The 18,036-nt window shown below is 37.9% G+C and overlaps 1 protein-coding gene across 1 annotated transcript in view; it reads left to right on the top strand.

Annotated features, from left to right (window-relative positions):
* ZDHHC17 (zinc finger DHHC-type palmitoyltransferase 17) overlaps positions 1 to 18,036 on the top strand; it is a 155,709-nt gene that overhangs the window by 52,276 nt on the left and 85,397 nt on the right. The window contains exon 2 of the mRNA XM_037845771.1: positions 1,842 to 1,945. Within this exon, the coding sequence (XP_037701699.1) occupies positions 1,842 to 1,945 (104 nt within the window). The remainder of the gene's footprint in view (positions 1 to 1,841; positions 1,946 to 18,036) is intronic.

Below are 18,036 nucleotides of genomic sequence, written 5' to 3'. Positions count from 1 at the left end.
TCCTCTAAGAACTTTTCCTTTACATTTACAATTTGGCTAATTGTGTGGTGCAAGAGGCCCAGCTTTTGGCCTAGTTCGACTTTTGGCATGCCTTCATCACTAAGCTTAATCATTTCTAGCTTTTGATTTAAAGTGAGAGATGTGCCAGTCTTCCTTTCACTTGAACACCTAGAGGCCATTGTAGGGTTATTAACTGGCCTAATTTCAGTACTGTTGTGTCTCAGGGAAGAGGGAGACGGACAGTTATAGCTGTTTGGTGGAGTACTCAGAACACATACAACTTTTATTTAAGTGTCCATCTTATATTGGCATGGTTTGTGGCACCCAAAAACAATTACAGTAGTAACATCAGATATCACTGAGCACATTACCATAACATTTATAATAATAATGAAAAAGTTTGAAATATTGTGAAAATTACCGAGATACGACACAGAGAAATGAAGTAAGCATGTATGCTGTTGGAAAATTGGTGCCTATAGACTTGCTCAATGCGTGGTTGCTACAGACCTTCAATTTGTAAAAAATGTTATCTGCAGAGAGCAATAGAGTGAAGCACAGTAAAACGAAGTAGACCTGTATTTGCCTTGCCTACTGTAGCCTAGATAAGAGAGTAGCAGACTTTCAGTTCAGTCATCCCCAGTCAAGGACTTTTTCTATTAGATAGAGTTGCTTCTAATGGAATTACAGCATTCTTAAAAGTTAACACTGGCGTACTTATGTATTTATTAAATTGTACTACTTTTCTCAGAGGCAGTATCAATTAAATTGTTTCTTATTTTCCCTTAAAATCAAGGAAAATATTATAGGATTTTAAAGTCTCACAATCTTTTTATATTCAAAATGTATGTGACATAAATTTCTAACTTTTAAAAAATTAATGTTATAGTGTATATACATTTATAGGATTTACTTATTTACATGCATACATTGTTTTTTATTTTATGTTTTAAAATTACATTTGTTATTTCCAAGCCTACTGATACTGGTGACAAGGCTCTCAGTACATATTTGCTTGTACATATCATTCCATTTTTCTTGTAAACTGTGATCAAGGTTTTGTTCTTCAGGTAGTTAATTGTCCTATAGAAGTCATAATTGAAAGTTTAAAAACTTATTTGCCCCATGGTGGGTTGATAGGAATCAGAAAAGTATTTACAAAGAAGCGAATTTTGTGTTCTAAATAGAAATGTTATATATAGCACATATATATTGAATGGATGTAATATTCTATGAAATGTTCCTTTAATTTGATTTCTATATGAAAAAATTAGTTTCTTTAAGGCTATAGGTATTTCCAGAACAATTTAAGTGGATGTACTTTTTATCAGAGCTGCTCTGATATGCACCTATGCTTGAATAGCTCTCATTGTGAAAAAGCTTAAAAAAAGTAATACCTGAGAATAATAACCCATGGTTTCCTTCCTTTAGGACTTAACAGTTTATTATAGAAATAAGACAGTACATGTGATCAAGATTTTGAAGTAGCTCTTTAGAGTTATGGTTATGCTAGGATAATACAAATACTACTGTAAGAGAAGGAAAGGTGATTTGATGAAGTAAGAGAGTTCTTTGCAGCTGAAGATGAATTTCAGTAACTAATTTGTCACAAATTTCTAGTCTTAAATCTTTGTTTGTTTTCAGAGTGTGTACAAGGGGTAGTTCTATTTTAATGTGCGTGTTTTCTCTAAAGAGTGTAAGAGTACTCTTAAGAGAAAGGTAAAACTTATTTCAGTAATGAGCATTCTTCAAACAGCACAAAAGCATTAGTATAAAATATTTAAATATTTTCTGGACCTCTTTTCTCAATTCTTGCCTCAATGTGATTTTCTCTTTACCAGGAAATCAAACCCCAAAGCCATTATAACCATGGATATGGTGAACCTCTCGGACGGAAAACTCATATTGATGATTACAGCACATGGGACATAGTCAAGGCTACACAGTAAGGTTTTTGTTGTAGTTTTTTTTGTTCTTTGACATCTTTAATCTCTTTTAAGTGAAATATAACTGCGCTTTTTTTCCTCCTGAATAACAGTTTTAGTACATTGGGGAAAATGTCAATATCTCAATTAAATAAATTAGTTTTTTTCTCATAAATTAATTCACTATGTCTCTCTTTCTCTTTGCTATTGGAACTTGCAGGTATTTCCAGAAGTTTATTATTATGCTTAAAATATTGAGGTTGGTTATAGAGAATTGGAAAAAACTGTTGGTATTAAAGTACTTTTAAATAGAGAATATTAGGGAAATTAGTATTCCTCTCCTCCTCAACCAGGTACATGGATTAGAAATATATATAGTTAATGGCCCTTCCTTTCTTTCTCTTTACCTGTGCTTATTAGGGAAATATCACAGAGTTTCTAAAATATGATATGCCAGATTAGATTAGTTTTTGAGATAGGCCAAAGGAAAAAATAAGTCTAAAGATATTGTGATACAAATCATATGGAAATTTAAATATAGTAAATATTTGCAACTGTAAACATAAAGGAGAAACTGTATTTAGTTCATAGGTTCTTCAACATTAAGAATTGTCTGAAGTTCATTGCATCTAGCTGAGTTAATGGTCACAGTGTTGTTTTTCTTAGTCTTTTCTGATTATCTGCATATCTACAGTAAGAGAAAGCATGAAATGATATTTTAGTTATGCCACTAAGAAAACAAAGTAAAATGGAATGTTTTTGTTTGTTTGTTTTGCAAAACTATGGAATATTTTTTACTAAAATAAAGGACTTCATGGGTTTTGGACCTCTTAATATTCATTAGTTAATATTTAATGTTAATAATTATATTTATTATTTATCATTGGAATGCCAGAACTCATATTTTGAAGCTGGCCCTTATTACACCATGTTTAGGAGGTGTCTGTTCCCTCACATCCTTAATTGGATCCTAGGAAGAATTTCAGAAGTTCCTTGATTGCCTTTGAATTAAATGCAAAATATTAAGTGTAGGAGCATTTTCTGGGAAGACAATCCATAAATTCCATTATATTCTCAAAGAAGTCTATGACCCCCACGAAAGATTGATTATCATTGATCTGAATAATTAGATTATAAGATAATCTCATACATTTCATGGTCTTTGAGTAAACAATACAGAGGAGCTCTGTGGTATCAATAAAAATTTTGATTCTGTTTTTTTTTTTGTAGGTTTGTTTATTTAGGTTTTAGTAGGCTATTTTATCTAAATATACAATTTTTATTAGAGCAACACCTTTAATCTTGTTATTTTCACAATTAAAACAACAACAAAAAGAAGACTGCCAAAACTCCAAAATTTTTGTCACTATAACCTAATTCATTTTGTTCATAGTCTTCCCTCCCCCATGTTACTTGCTTGGAAAATTGTTAATTATTTACAGTGGGAGTTATAGACACAATACTAATATTGATACATAGGTTAGTTCCTTTAAAAAATACGTACGTCTAAATTTAATAATTTCCCCAGTTACTTTTAGGCCTTAAATATTAAGGAAATAATCCATTCTGTGAAATATTTAAGGCTTTTTGACTAGAGTTGATAAGTTTAAGGGGGAAGGACCCCAAAACAGGATGACCATTTAAATTTGAATTTCAGATAAACAAATAATTTTTTAGTATAAGTATGTCCTACATATTTCATAGTAACCTTATTTTTTACTCATTTATGCTTTGTGAAATCTAACTGTAATTATCTTTTCACATATTCTGAATTCGGCTGTAAATCTAGTTTCACCACTTAATCTACATTTTTACTATTCTAGAGATTGGAAATACTCTGAGTAGAAATAAATAGAAGGCTTATCTAAAAATAATTTAGTGTTATTTTGCTCTCCAGTATATATACTATCATTTTCTGTTTCCTTATTTTTTTGCAAAGTCTTTTCTATTCTATTTTCTCTCCTGTTTTTCCTTCAGCCCAGTTATACACTAGGTCTGTAGTGGCAAGCAGTAATTGCTTGCCTTAGCTGAATTGATGAGGGGTGGGGCAGAAAGGGAGAAGGTGAAAAAAGCAAATTTAAGAGTCTTCTCACTAGGTAAAGTGGGAACTAGTTAGTTTGGAATCTTTTCTGCCAAGAAAAGACCCTATTTCTCAGTAATCACTATTAGTATAATCATTTAACAAAATAATTGGTGCCACACTAGCATGAAAATAGCCATTGCATAAAAAAAGCTTAGTATGGCTTGGTGTATAGCAAGCATTCTATGAATGTTGCCTATTATCTCTTTCCTTGTGTTTGAACTTTGTAATTACCAGTAGTGCTTATTTTATTAGTTTCATTGCTGTTAAATTATAGATTTTGTTTTGATAGTCTAAAAATATCTGGAAATTCTATGAAATTGTCTTTTACTGTTTTTACCTTATAAACATAAATAGCCAACTTTGGGAAAATATTTAAAAATCAACAAGAGAGGGCAGAACGTAAGATGGCGGCTAGGTGAGACAGGACAAAAAAACACCTCCGTGAAAAATACTAGATAAAAACCAGAAAGTGACCCAGAACACCACCGCCAGCAATGCACCAGCCGGACAAGGTCTGCTAAATCCACAGAGAACGTGCATTTGCTGAAACCAGGAGCCTGCATTCTGAAATCAGTGAGTGAGTTGGCTGGAAGTCCTGCAACCATGTTGCGGTATGGGGAAATGGTGGACCGGTGTTTGGAGACGGACTAGTTCTTTTAAAAAAAAAAAGCCCGGGAGTGGCTGCAGATACGACAGGGAAAGCTGCGCAGTGAAGCATGGTGAGCAGGCCGAGCTAATGCCTCGGTGTTTGGTGTGGAGGATACCCCTTCCCACACCTGCTGCTGATTGTCTCGAGACCAGAGGTGCAGAGGGGAGCCAAAAGGAGAAAAAAACTGCATTCCTTGCAGCCATCTCCCAAGCGGGCGGGGGACGCTCCTGCCTGGGGCCAGACCCACAGCCCAGAGCCGTGCCAAGAAACCCAGTGTGACAGGGAATCTTTCCCACAGCACTACACACAAGCCACAATATCGGCCGTGGATGGTGGTGTTTAATACACCCACGCTGATTGTCCTGGACCTGGGAAGGCGGAGCTGTGCCAAAAGGGGGAAGTTAACGTATCCCATTCAACCATCTTTGAAGCGGGCTGGGAGCTCCCCTGCACAGCCCAGCGACCCAGGGCTTCCCTGGTGGGCTGGCACGCACTAGTGATGTGGTGCGGCCCTCCCTCAGCAGAGGTCCTGGAAGAGCGCAGCTGGGAAGGGGGAACCGCTTGGAAATCCTAGGGACCCTATGCAAATACCAAGGACTTGTGGGTCAGCGGCACAGACAATCGGTAGAAAGACTGAAATGAAGGCTTAGGCTCCAGCAACAGCCTTAAATCTCCGGGAACACCTGGGAGGTTTGATTATTAAAGCTGCCCCGCCTGCCTAACCACCCACACACCCCACATTCAGGGCAGACAGCACCAGCAACACACCCAAACTTGGTGCCCCAATTAGACCCCACAAGAATCAGACTCCCACACACCACAAAGACAAAGTGGGGGAGAACTGACTTTAGGGGAATAGGTGACTCATGGACGCCATCTGCTGTTAGTTAGAGAAAGTATACACCACCAAGCTGCAGTTCTGTCAAATTAGGGATCAAGTAAAGCAAATGCCAAGAGGCCCAAAACAACAGAAAATCTTAAAGCATACGATAAAACCAGACGATATGGAGAACCCAAACCAAAACACCCAAATCAAAAGATCAGAAGACACACAGTACTTGGCACAGTTAATTAAAGAATTACAGACAGGCAACAAGAGCATGGCTCAGGATATAAAGGACATAAAGAATACCCTAGAAGAGCATAAAGAAGAAATTGCAAGAGTATATTAAAAAAATAGAAGATCTTATGGAAATAAAAGAAATTGTTGGCCAAGTTAAAAAGACTCTGGATACTCATAATACAAGATTAGAGGAAGTTGAACAACAACTCAGCCTCCTCGAGGACCACAGAACAGAAAATGAAAGAACGAAAGAAAGAATGGGGAAAAAAATAAAAAAAATCTGAATGGTCTCAGGGATACGATAGATAAAATAAAATAAAACGTCCAAATTTAAGACTCATTGGTGTCCCAGAAGAGGAAGAGAAGGGTAAAGGTCTAGAAAGAGTATTCAAAGAAATTGTTGGGGAAAACTTCCCAAACCTTCTACACAATATAAATACAGAAAGCATAAATGCCCAGAGAACTCCAAATAGAATAAATCCAAATAAACCCACTCCAAGACATATTCTGATCAGACTGTCAAATACTGAAGAGAAGGAGCAAGTTCTGAAAACAGCAAGAGAAAAGCAATTCACCACATACAAAGGAAACAACATAAGACTAAGTAGTAAATACTCAGCGGCCACCATGGAGGCGAGAAGGCAGTGGCATGACATATTTAAAACTCTGAGAGAGAAAAATTTCCAACCAAGAATACTTTATCCAGCAAAACTCTCCTTCAAATTTGAGGGAGAGCTCAAATTTTTCACAGACAAACAAATGCTGAGAGAATTTGCTAATAAAAGACCTGCCCTACTTCAGATACTAAAGGGAGCCCTACTGACAGAAAAAAAAGCTGAGGGACTTCACCAGTAGATCAGTCCTTTAAGAAATGCTAAAGGGAGTTCAGCAGGCTGAAAGGAAGGGACACTAAACAATTGACTGAAACTACATGAAGAAATAAAGAGTACCACTTCAGATCGCATGGTAAATATAAATACCAATACTACTGTATTTTTGATTTGTAACTCCACTATTTACTTCCTACAGGATCTAAAATACATAAACTGTAATGATTAATCAGTAGTTTTGGACTCAGTGTAAAATATGTAATTTTTGACAAGAACTACATAAAAGTGGGGGAATAATGTAGTATAGGAACACAGTTTATGTGTCATATTGAAGTTAAGTTGGTATCAAAGAAAAACAAGATTGTTATAGATTTAAGATGTTAAATTTAAGCACCACAGTAAACACAAAGAAAGTATCAGAGAATATGACCATAGAGATGAAAAGTAGAGTAGGGGTTCCGAGAAGTGGGGGAAGGGGCAATGGGGAGTTAAGAAATGAGTGTAGGGTTTCTGTTTGGGGTGTAGGGACACTTCTAGAAAGGGATGATGGGAAGGTAATAGCATTGCAGCATTCTAAATGTGGTGAATTCCACTAATGGAATGCTAGGGAAGGGGTGGAATGGGAAGATTAGGCTGTATATATGTTTCCACAATTGAAAAAAAAAAAAAAAAAGACTAAATAGATGACAATTAAATGCCAAGGATGATCCTGGATGGGATCTGAGGATGGAGGAGAGGGGGTTCAAAGGGACACAAATGGGACATAAGGAAAAAAAAAAAAAGGAAATATAGAATGTAAGCTTTGTATCAAGGTTGAATTTCTTGAACTTCTTAGCTGCGTTTAATGGGATTGCATAAAAGAATATTCTTGTTCATGGGAAATGTATATGTGAATTATATTGTTTTTGCAAAGATGTGTGCAGCTTGCTCTCATATGTTCAGAAGAGAGCAATAGTTGATGGATGATAGGGAGCGAGAGGGAGGGAGGGAAAGAAAGAAAGAAATGGTGGTGTGACGGATGTTAAAGATGGTGGATCGGGGTATCGGGAGGGGGTTCGGGGTATGCTGGAGTTCTGTGTATGGGATTTGTACTGTTTTGCAACTGTTCTTGTAAGTTTGAATTTATCTTAAAATTTCTTATAAAAAAAAATCAACAGGAGAAAAGTGTCATCCATATTACCTGTTTAAGAAATACAAATACTAATTTCTTATTTGTTTTAAAGAGATTTATTTTAAAATTTTAATAATGTTAAGGTTTTAAAAATTTTTAGTTTTTTTACTTCCTGAGTCCTTTATTTTATTTTTTATTTTTTTGTTTTTATTTTTTCTTAGAGTCCTTTATTTTAAACAGCATTCTTTATTCAACTGTAACAAAGACCTCAAGAAAACATTCTTTTATTTGGATAGTTAAATCCATTTACGTTTAATGCAGTTACTCTGAAGGGAGGATTTATATGTGCCATTTTGCTTGTTGTTTTCTGTGTGTCTTTTGTCATTTATTCATTCATTTATTCATGATTAATTTATATTACAGAAGTTATAAGTTTTATAGAAAAATTATGCATAAAATGTAGAGTTCCCATATACTATCCTATTATTAACACCTTGCATTAGTGTGATACATTTGTTATAACTGATGAAAGAACATTTTGATAGTTGTACTCTTAACTATAATCTGTTGTTTACTTGAGGGCTCACTGTGTTATACAATCCTATTAATTTTTTTAAAAAACTTTTTTTATTGTAATAAGAGCCTAGAATTTCCCCCTTTTAACCGCATTCAAATATATAATTCAGTGCTGTTAACTATGTTCACAATGTTGTGCTACTATCATACCATCCACACTACCAAAACTTTTCCAGCACCCCAAATAAAACTCTACACTTGAAGCATTAATGCCCCATTCCCTGCCCCCATCCCTGCCCCTGGTAACCTATATTTTAGGTTATGAATTTGCTTATTCTAATCATTTCGTATAGTGAGATCCTACAAAATTTGTCCTTTTGTGTCTGGCTTATTTCACTCGACATGATGTCTTTAAGGTTTAGCCATGTTGCATGTATCAGAACTTCATTCATTTTTTACAACTGAATAATAGTCCATCGTATGTTTACTACATTTTGTTTATCCATTCATTTCTTGATGGACCCTTTGGTTGCTTCCATCTTTTGGCAGTTATGAATAATGCTGCGATGAATACTGGTGTTAAAATATCTGTTCGAGTCCCTGCTGTCAGTTTTTTTGGATATATATATCTAGAATTGAGATTGCTAGGTCATATGGTAATTTTATATTTAAATTCCTGAAGAACCACCAAACTTTCTTCCATAGCAGCTGCACCGTTTTACATTCCCACCAGCAATGAATGAGTGCTCCTATTTCTCCACACCTTTTTGAACACTTGTGATTTTCTGTTTTTTTGGTTTTTGTTTTTTGTTTTTTGAATAACTTTTAGTTTCCTCATTGCTAGAGCAAATACCATGATAATGGATTGCCTTAAGCAATGGAAATTTATTCTCTTATGGTTTTGAGCTAGGGGAAGTCTAAAATTAAGTTGTCATCAAAGCGGTGCTTTCTTCCAGAAGACTGTGTAGTTTGGGACTGGCTGCCAGCAATTTTTGGTCCTTGGCTTTTCTGTCACATGGTGGCCTCTCCTGTCCCCTCCTTTCTCTTCAGGTTCAGTTGACCTTCGACTTCTGACTGCTCCCTCTGTGGCTGTTTTCACTTTCTGTGACCTTCCCTACAAGGCCTTCAGTAATTGGATTAAGACCCTTCCTGGGCCATACCTTATCTGAAGTAACCTCATGAAAAGGTCATATTTGACAAAGGTTCACACCCATAGGAATGGATTGAGTTTAAGAACTTGTTTTTCTGGGATAGTGGGTGTGAAATATTATCTCATTGTGGTTTTGATTTGCATTTTCCTAATGGTTAATGATGTTGAGCAACTTTTCATGTGCATTATCACAATTTGTATATCTTCTTTGGAGAACTGTCTGTTCATATCTTTTGACCGTTTTTTATTTGGGTTCATTGTTCTTTTGTTGATGAATTGTAGGATTTCTTTATATATCCTGGATATTAAACCCTTATCACATATGTGGATTCCAAGTATTTTCTCCCATTCTGTAGGTTGTTGGTTTACTCTCATGAGAAGGTCCTTTGAGACACAATTGTTGTTCATTTTGATGAAGTCCCATTGCTTTATTTTTTCTTTTGTTGCTTATGCTTTGGGTGTAAAGTCTAAGAAACTGTTGCCTAGCACAAGGATCTGAAGATGATTTTGTAAGTTTTCTTCTAGAACTTTTATAGTTTTGGTTCTTATGATTAGATCTTTGATCTACTTTGAGTTGATTTTTGTATATAGTAAGAGGTGGGAGTCAACCTTCATTCTTTTACATGTAGACATCCAGTTTTTCCAGTACCATTTGTTGAAGAGACTATTGTTTTCCAATTGAGTAGACTTGGCACCCTTGTCAAAGGTCAGTTGCCCATCAGTGTGAGGGTTGAGTTCAGAATTCACATTTTTACTCCATTGGTCTATATGTTTATCCTTGGGCCAGTATTACGAAGTTTTGATTACTGTAGCTTTGTAATAAGTTTTCAGATCAGGAAGTGTGAGCCCTCCAACTTCATTCTTCTTTTTCAAGATGGCTTTGGCTATTACAGGCCTCTTACTCTTCCATATAAATTTGATACTTGGCTTTTCCATTTATGTAAAGGAGGCTGTTAGATATTTTGGAGGCAATTTCATTGAATCTGTAAATTGTTTGGGGTAAAATTGACATCTTAACAATAATTAGTCTTTGAATTCATGAACGCAGAATGTTCTTCCATTTATTTAGGTCTTTGGTTTCTTTTAGCAATGTTTTGTAGTTTTCTATGTACAGGTCTTCTACCTCCTTAGTTAGATTTTTCCTAGGTATTTGATTAATTTTGAGGGTTTTTTTTTTTTGAGGTTATTTTTAAAAAATTTTTATTGAAATTGTACACATACCATACATTGTCCAAAGATCCAAAGTGTACAGTCAGCTGCCCATGGCACCATCACACAACTGTGCATCCGCCACCAAAATCAATTTTTTTTTCAATTTTTAGAACATTTTCATTACTCCAGAAAAGAAATAAAGACAAAAAAAGGAAACTCAAATCCTCCCATACCCTGAACCACTCCCCCTCCATTATTGATTCATAGTCTTGGTATAGTACATTTGTTACTGTTGATGAAAGAATGCCAAAATACTACCAACTGTAGTGTACAGCTCACAACAGGTATATATATTTTTTCCTATATGCCTCTCTATTATCAGCCTCTAGTCATAGTGTCACACATTCGCTCCAGTTCATGAGAGAGACCTCCAGCATATACACACTCAATCATGGACATTGTCCACCACAAGATTCACTGTTCCACACATTCCCATCTTCTAACTTCCAGCTTTCCCTCTGGTGACCCACATGACCCTGAGCTCACCCTCTCTACCACCCTCACACACCATTCAGCACTGTTAGTTATTCTCATAATGTGCTACCGTCACCTCCATCCCTTTCCAAACGTTTTAAATTCACCCTAGTTGAACATTCCGCCCACAATAGGCAACCGCCCCCCACTCTTCAGCCTCATTCCACATCCCGGCAGCTTATATTTCATGTGTATGAGTTTACATATTATAATTAGTTTGTATCAGTGAGACCCTGCAATATCTGTCTTCATGTGTCTGTTCCACTTCACTCGATATAGTGCCCTCAAGGCTTCCTCATCAACCCATTTTCTCTAACATGGTTTTGTTCACACATCATACACTCCACAACAAGCAAACAATCGTTGGTTCCCTGTATAGTCACATATTTATGTATTCAGCACCATCACTACTATCTAAATAAGGACATCTCTGTTTCTTCCACAAAGAAGGAGGAAGGAAGGTAGAGAGAAAAAAAAAAAAGGAAAAAGAGAGAGAGAAAAGAACATGACAGCGACAAAGCAACAAAAGGAAAGATAGCATTAAACTAAAGTAGAATAGAGAGTCAGACAGCATCACCAATGCCAAGAGTCCCATACCCCCACCATGGTCCCCCATGCATTTAGCTTTTGTATATTGCCATTGTTATATTAAAGGAAGCATAACACAGTGTTTCTGTTAATTATAGTCTCTAGTTTGCATTGATTGTGTTTTCCCCCCAATCCCACCTGTGCTGGTTTGAATGTATTATGTACCCCCAAAACGCCATTATCTCTCATGTAATCTTGTGCGGGCAGACATATCAGTGTTGTTTAGATTGTAATTCTTTGAGTGTTTCCATGGAGATGCGCCCCACCCAACTGTGGGTGATGACTCTGACTGGATAGTTTCCATGGAGGTGTGGCCCCGCCCATTCAGAATGGGCCTTAATGAGTTTACTGGAGCACTATATAAGCTCAGACAGAAGGAGCAAGCTAGCTTCAGCCAAGAAGGACACTTTGAAGAATGCATAGAAGCTGAGAGAATAGCTGCAGATGAGAGACAGTTCAAAGACAGCCGTTGAAAGCAAACTTTTGCTCTGGAGAAGCTAAGAGAGGACTAACACCCCAAGAGCAACTAAGAGTGACATTTTTGAGAAACTGCAGCCTGGAGAGGAATGTCCTGGGAGAAAGCCATTTTGAACCCAGAACTTTGGAGCAGATACCAGCCACGTGCCTTCCCAGCTAACAGAGGTTTTCCAGACACAGTGGCCATCCTCCAATGAAGGTACCTGATTGCTGATATGTTACCTTGGACACTTTATTGGCCTTAAGACTGTAACTGTGTAAGCAAATAAACCCCCTTTTATAAAAGCCGATTCATCTCTCGTGTTTTGCATTCTGGCAGCATTAGCAAACTAGAACACCACCCTATTTTTAACACCTTGCAGTGTTGATATTCATTTGTTCCACCTCATGTAAAAACATATTTGTACCTTTTATTACAATCATTGAGCACCCTAGGTTTCCCTGAGTTATACAGTCCCAGTCTTTATCTTTCGTCTTTCGTTCTGGTGGCCCACATGGTCCTAACCTTCCTCTTTCAACCATACTCACAGCCATCTTTGTTCAGTGTGTTTACATTGCTGTGCTGCTATCTCCCAAAATTGTTTTCCAAACCTCTCACTCCTGTTTTTTCCTTTCTGTCTGCAGTGCTTCCTTTAGTGTTTCCTGTAGAGCAGCTATCTTGTTCATAGACTGGCTCATTGTCTGTCTGTCAGAGAATATTTTAAGCTCTCCCTCATGTTTGAAGGATAGTTTTGCTGGATTTAGGATTCTTGGTTGGTGGTTTTTCTCTTTCAGTATCTTAAATATATCACACCACTTCCTGCTTGCCTCCATGGTTTCTGTTAAGAAATCCGCAGATAGTCTTATCAAGCTTCCTTTGTATGTGATGGATCGCTTTTCTCTTGCTGCTTTCAGGATTCTCTCTTTATCTTTGATGTTTGATAATCTGATTATTAAGTGTCTTGGCATAGGCCTGTTCAGATCTATTCTGTTTGGGGTGTGCTGCTCTTCTTGGATCTGTAATTTTTTGTCTTTCATAAGAGATGGGAAATTTTCATTGATTGTTTCCTCTGTTATTGCTTCTGACCCTTTTCCCTTCTCTTCTCCTCTGGGACACCAATGACATGTACATTCCTGCATTTCGTGTTGTCCTTCAATTCCTGGAGACATTGCTCATATTTTTCCATTCTTTTCTCTGTCATTTCTTTTGTGTGTAGGCTTTCAGGTGTTTTCTTCTGCCTCTTGAGATCTGCTGTTGTAGATTTCCATTGTGTCTTTCATCTCTTGTGTTGTGCCTTTCATTTCCATAGATTCTGTCAGTTGGTTTTCCAAACTTTCGATTTCTGCCTTATGTATGCCCGGTGTTTTCATTATACACTTCATCTCTTTTGCCATATCTTCCTTAAACTTTTTGAATTGATTTAACATTAGTTGTTTAAATTCCTGTATCTCAGTTGAAGTGTAAGTTTTTTCCTTTGACTGGGCCATAACTTCATTTTTCTTAGTGTAGGTTGTAATTTTCTGTTGTCTAGGCATCTGGTTTCCTTAGTTACCCCAATCAGGTTTCCGAGACCAGAACAGGCTCAGGTCTTGGAAGGAGGCAATAGTATCCTGTTTCCCTGAAGGTGTCTTAGAAGATTGATACACAGTGTGAGGCCTCAAGTCACTGTGGTTTTCTGCCCAGCAGGTGGCGCCTGTCAGTCTGTAGCTTCTGACTGGTGGAAGGAGGTGTGGCCCATAGCTGTTTTCCCCCAGGCTCTAGGATCTGGTTCTGATTGGAGGGCAGGTAGTAGAACTTGACACCACCTTCTTCCGTTTGGGGAAGATACACCCCCTAGGGAGAGGTCATTTACATTTGAATAGTCTCTCTGCCTGTGCTGTCTCCACCCTTGTCTGGGTTAGAGCACTGGGAACTGAAAATGGCTGAGGCTTTCTCCACTGAGCCAAAAAAGGGACAGAAAGCCCCCTTCAGGGTCAGTCTGCGGCCACCCTCCGGCTCTCTAAGGTCAGTCGTCTCCAGAAGCCTCTCCGCTTGTTGGGGATTCATAGCTTGTATTGAGCAGTCCACACTTGTTAATTAAAACCCCAGTTGGAGCTCAGCTGCGCTGTATTCGCTTGCTAGGAGAGTGCTGCTCTCTAGCTCCATGAGGCTTTGCAGTTTGGGCCATGGGGGAGGGGGCTCCGAGCTTGGATCTGCAGTTTTTACTTACAGATTTTATGCTGCGATCTTGGGCATTCTTCCCAATTCAGGTTGGTTTTTTATTAGTTGTTCCAGGAGGATAAAGTAGCTTCCACTCCTCTCTAATACCGCCATCTTCCCAAGCTGTTTGATTATTTTAATTACTATTGTAAATGGAATTTTTCTTGATTTCTTCCTCCAGTTGTTCATTACTGGTGTATAGGAACACTGCTGAATTTTTGGGTGTTTATGTTTTACCCCACCACTAACTGCTCTGACTTGAACTTCCAGTTCAGTGTTGAATAACAGTGGTGACAGTGGGTATCCTTCTCTTGTTCCTGATTTTATAGGGAAAGCTTTCAGTCTTTTACTGTTAAGTATATTAGCTGTGTGTTTTTCATATATGCCCTGTATCATGTTGAGGACATTTCCTTCTATTATTAGTTTCCCAAGTGTTTTTATTGAAGAGGGGTGCAGAATTTTATCAAATTCCTTTTCTGTTTCAGTTGAAGATGATCATATGGTATTTTCCTTTCATTCTGTAAATGTAGTCTATTGTTTTATTATGTTGAACCACCCTGTATACCTGGGATAAATCCCAGTTGATGATGGTGTATGATTTCTTTAATGTGCTGTTGAATTCAATTTGCTGGTATTTGTTGATAATTTTTATATCTGTATTCATAAGAGGTGTTGGTCTGTAAATTTCTTTCCTTGTGGTATCTTTATCTTGCTTTGTTATGAGCATAATGTCCTCATAGAATGAGTTAGGAAGTGTTCCCTCCTATTCAGTTCTTTGGGAGAGTTTAAGCAGGATTGGTGTTTATTTTTGTTGGAATGTTGGGTAAAATTCCTCTGGGAAGCCATCTGGAATTGAGTTTGTCTTTGTTGGGAGGTTTTTGATTACTGCTTCAATCTTTTTACTAGTTATTGGTTTGTTGAGATCTTCTGTTTCTTTTTAAAACACTATAGATAAACAAAAGGTGTGTTCCTAGGAATTTGTCCATTTTATCTAGGTTATCTAATTTGTTGTCATATGGTTGTTCATAGTATCCTCTTGTAATCCTTTTTATTTCTGTGGGGTCAGTGATGATGTCCCCCTCTTCATTTCTTGGCTTTGTGTTGGCCAGTGGTCTCCTTCATCATTCAGCACTCCTATCAAGAATGGTAGCCCAAGGTAAATGCAAAGGGCAGGGTCCTCCCTGTCCTTTTTGATCCTGTGCCTTGGCCAGGGCTTGTTCTTGCTGTTGGCCTTAGGAACTCCATAGGAAGCAAACCTCCCTCTCCAGAGTGCTCTAAGGCAAGACTTAAAGGAAGTAAACCTTTGCCCCAGGCCACCTGACTCAGTTGTTTGTTTTATAAGGCTTTATCTGACCCAGTGAGCTTTTGCCTTTAGGGCAAATTCTAGAGACAGTTTGGGGGGAACTGGCAAGAAGTTTACTAGACCAGTTTTTCCCAACCTGAAGAAGTCCAGGGACCCACCAAGAGACCACTGATCAGGTCCACACTGCCCTGGTGAGAACATAAAGGATAGCCAGGAAGGGTGCTGGGAGTTTCTCCCATGGCCCTTAGAAGCTGTGTTTTTTTTTAATTTTGCACTTGCCACTTAAATGCAGCCCTTTAACTGTTTTCCTTAGTTTTCAGGAAGGAGACTGTCTCTAAGACTCCTGTGCAGCTTTTGTGCTAGGACTCGTGGAATAATGCCTGCCCTCAGACTTGGGCCCCAGTGATCTGAAGTAGCTGATCAAGAGCAGTGAACAGTGATTGGACCACATACCCCTGGATCTTGGAGGACTAGGTCTTTATATCCCATTCTGGCTCCAGCAAGCTGCACCAGGAGCTGGGGTTGAGGATCTCACTGCTGCCTGCCATGAGGCTGGTTAATGGGCGACAGTAACTGCTGCATGGAGAATGAAATTCACTAGATATTTGCCTCAATTATCAGCCTCTTTCTCTCATACTTCCCTGGATGCTGCACAGTGTTCTACTAGAATTCAAAGTTTCAAAATAATTGATTCAGACAGTTTCTATCTGTTTAATGGTTGTTCTGGTGGAGGGACTGATTCCTGGAGCTTCATGCTCTACCATCTCCCCACAGTCCTTCCTCTTTTGTCTTTTTTTCCCCTCAGTTTCTCCCTTACTGCCTTTTGAGAATCCCTTGTATGTGACGATTTGCTTCTCTCTTGCTGCTCTCAAGATATTCTCTTTGTCTTTTGATGGTTTGATTTTGATGTGTCTAGATATGGGTGTCTTTGAGTTTAATGTATTTGGAAGTCATCAAGCTTCTTGGATGTCTTGATCAGTGTTTTTCATCACATTTGGTAATTTTTGTCATTTTTTATTCAGGTGTTTTTTTCTGCCTTTCTCTCCTCTCCTTTTGGGACTCCCATTATGCCTTTGTTGGTATCCTTGATGATGTTCGCCAGTCTCTGAGGCACTGTACATTTTTCTTCATTCTTTTTTCTTTCTGTTCTTCAGATAGTTAATATCAGTTGTACTGTCTTCAGGTTCACTGAAGTCTGCAATTCTTTCTGAGATAATTTATTTGTTGTTATATCTTTCAACTCCAGATTATCTGGTTGATTCTTTTTTATAGTTTCTATTTCTTATTGATATTCTCTGTTAGGTGAGACATCATTCTCATATTTTCCTTTAGACATGGTTTCCTTAGCTCTTTGAACATTTTAAAAATAGCTGTTTTAAAGCCTTTGTCTAGCAAGTCTAATATCTGGGATACCTCAGTGACAGTTTCTATTTTAATCCTGTGTATGGGTCATTTTGTTGCTGTTGTTCCTTTACATGTCTCATTTTTTTGTTGTTGAAAATTGAACAGTCCAAGTAATGTAATATGGCACTCTGGAAACCAGGATCTCCCTCCTCTCCAAAGTTTGTTTGCTAAGTGACTTTTCTGAACTAATTCTGTAAAGTCTGTATCTCTGTCTTGTTGGCCACTGATGTCTATACCTGTACTCTGATTAATGGTCAGCTAAGGATTGGACTGAGAATTCTTTAAATACCTAGAACCAATAATTCTCTGTCTTTGCTGAGCAGCTGAGCAGTTTTGTATGCATATTGGCATAAACCTTCAATACTCAGAATGTGTGCAGCTCTGCCTTAGCCTTCACTTTCTGTTTGCACAGAGCCTCAGAGTCAAAGTTGAGAGCTTAGGGATGTCTTAGGTCTTTTGTGAGCATGCGCACAGCCCCACACATGTACATAGCCTTCTAGATTCCCCAAAATATGTCTGAGATTTCCAAAGCCCCAAAGCTTTTTGGATAGTCTGTTGTTTGCCCCACCAATTAGTCATCCTCTCAGGCAACAGTAATATTAAAACATTCAACAAATGCTCCACCACCACCAGCACCAGGGAGAAGCTTTTTGTACTGGGCAAATTAAAATTAGGTATAATAAAGACTAGCCTTTTCCAATGAACTCTACCGGAGAGCCACCAGAAAGTTCAAATAATGGCTGCCTTTGCGAATGAATCTTTGAAAGAGCTCCGTCTCTGTTCTGCTCCCTCTGCTCCCTCCAGTACTGGGAATGCAAGCTGTTGGTTTTCAAAGCTGCTGGGGATCTGGGGAATGAGGAGTGGTGTTAAAATGCCACCAAACTTGCTGTCTTACCAAGACTGAGCTGTTTTCTTATATTAATTCTCCCTAGGTTGCTGCAAACCTTTGGTTTACAGGATTCTGAAAAAGTTTATTCTGACCATTTTTGCCAGTTTTTTCATTGTGTTTGTTTGTAGGGGTTTGTGTAGGGGTAAACTTTTGGGGGTCCTTAACTCTGCCGTTTTTGCTGAT

This window comes from Choloepus didactylus, chromosome 8 (assembly GCF_015220235.1).
Source record: "Choloepus didactylus isolate mChoDid1 chromosome 8, mChoDid1.pri, whole genome shotgun sequence".
NCBI classification, from domain to species: Eukaryota; Metazoa; Chordata; class Mammalia; order Pilosa; family Megalonychidae; genus Choloepus; species Choloepus didactylus.
The sequence above is the reverse complement of the archived record's forward strand: the minus strand, read 5'-3'. Positions and strand labels throughout refer to the sequence as shown.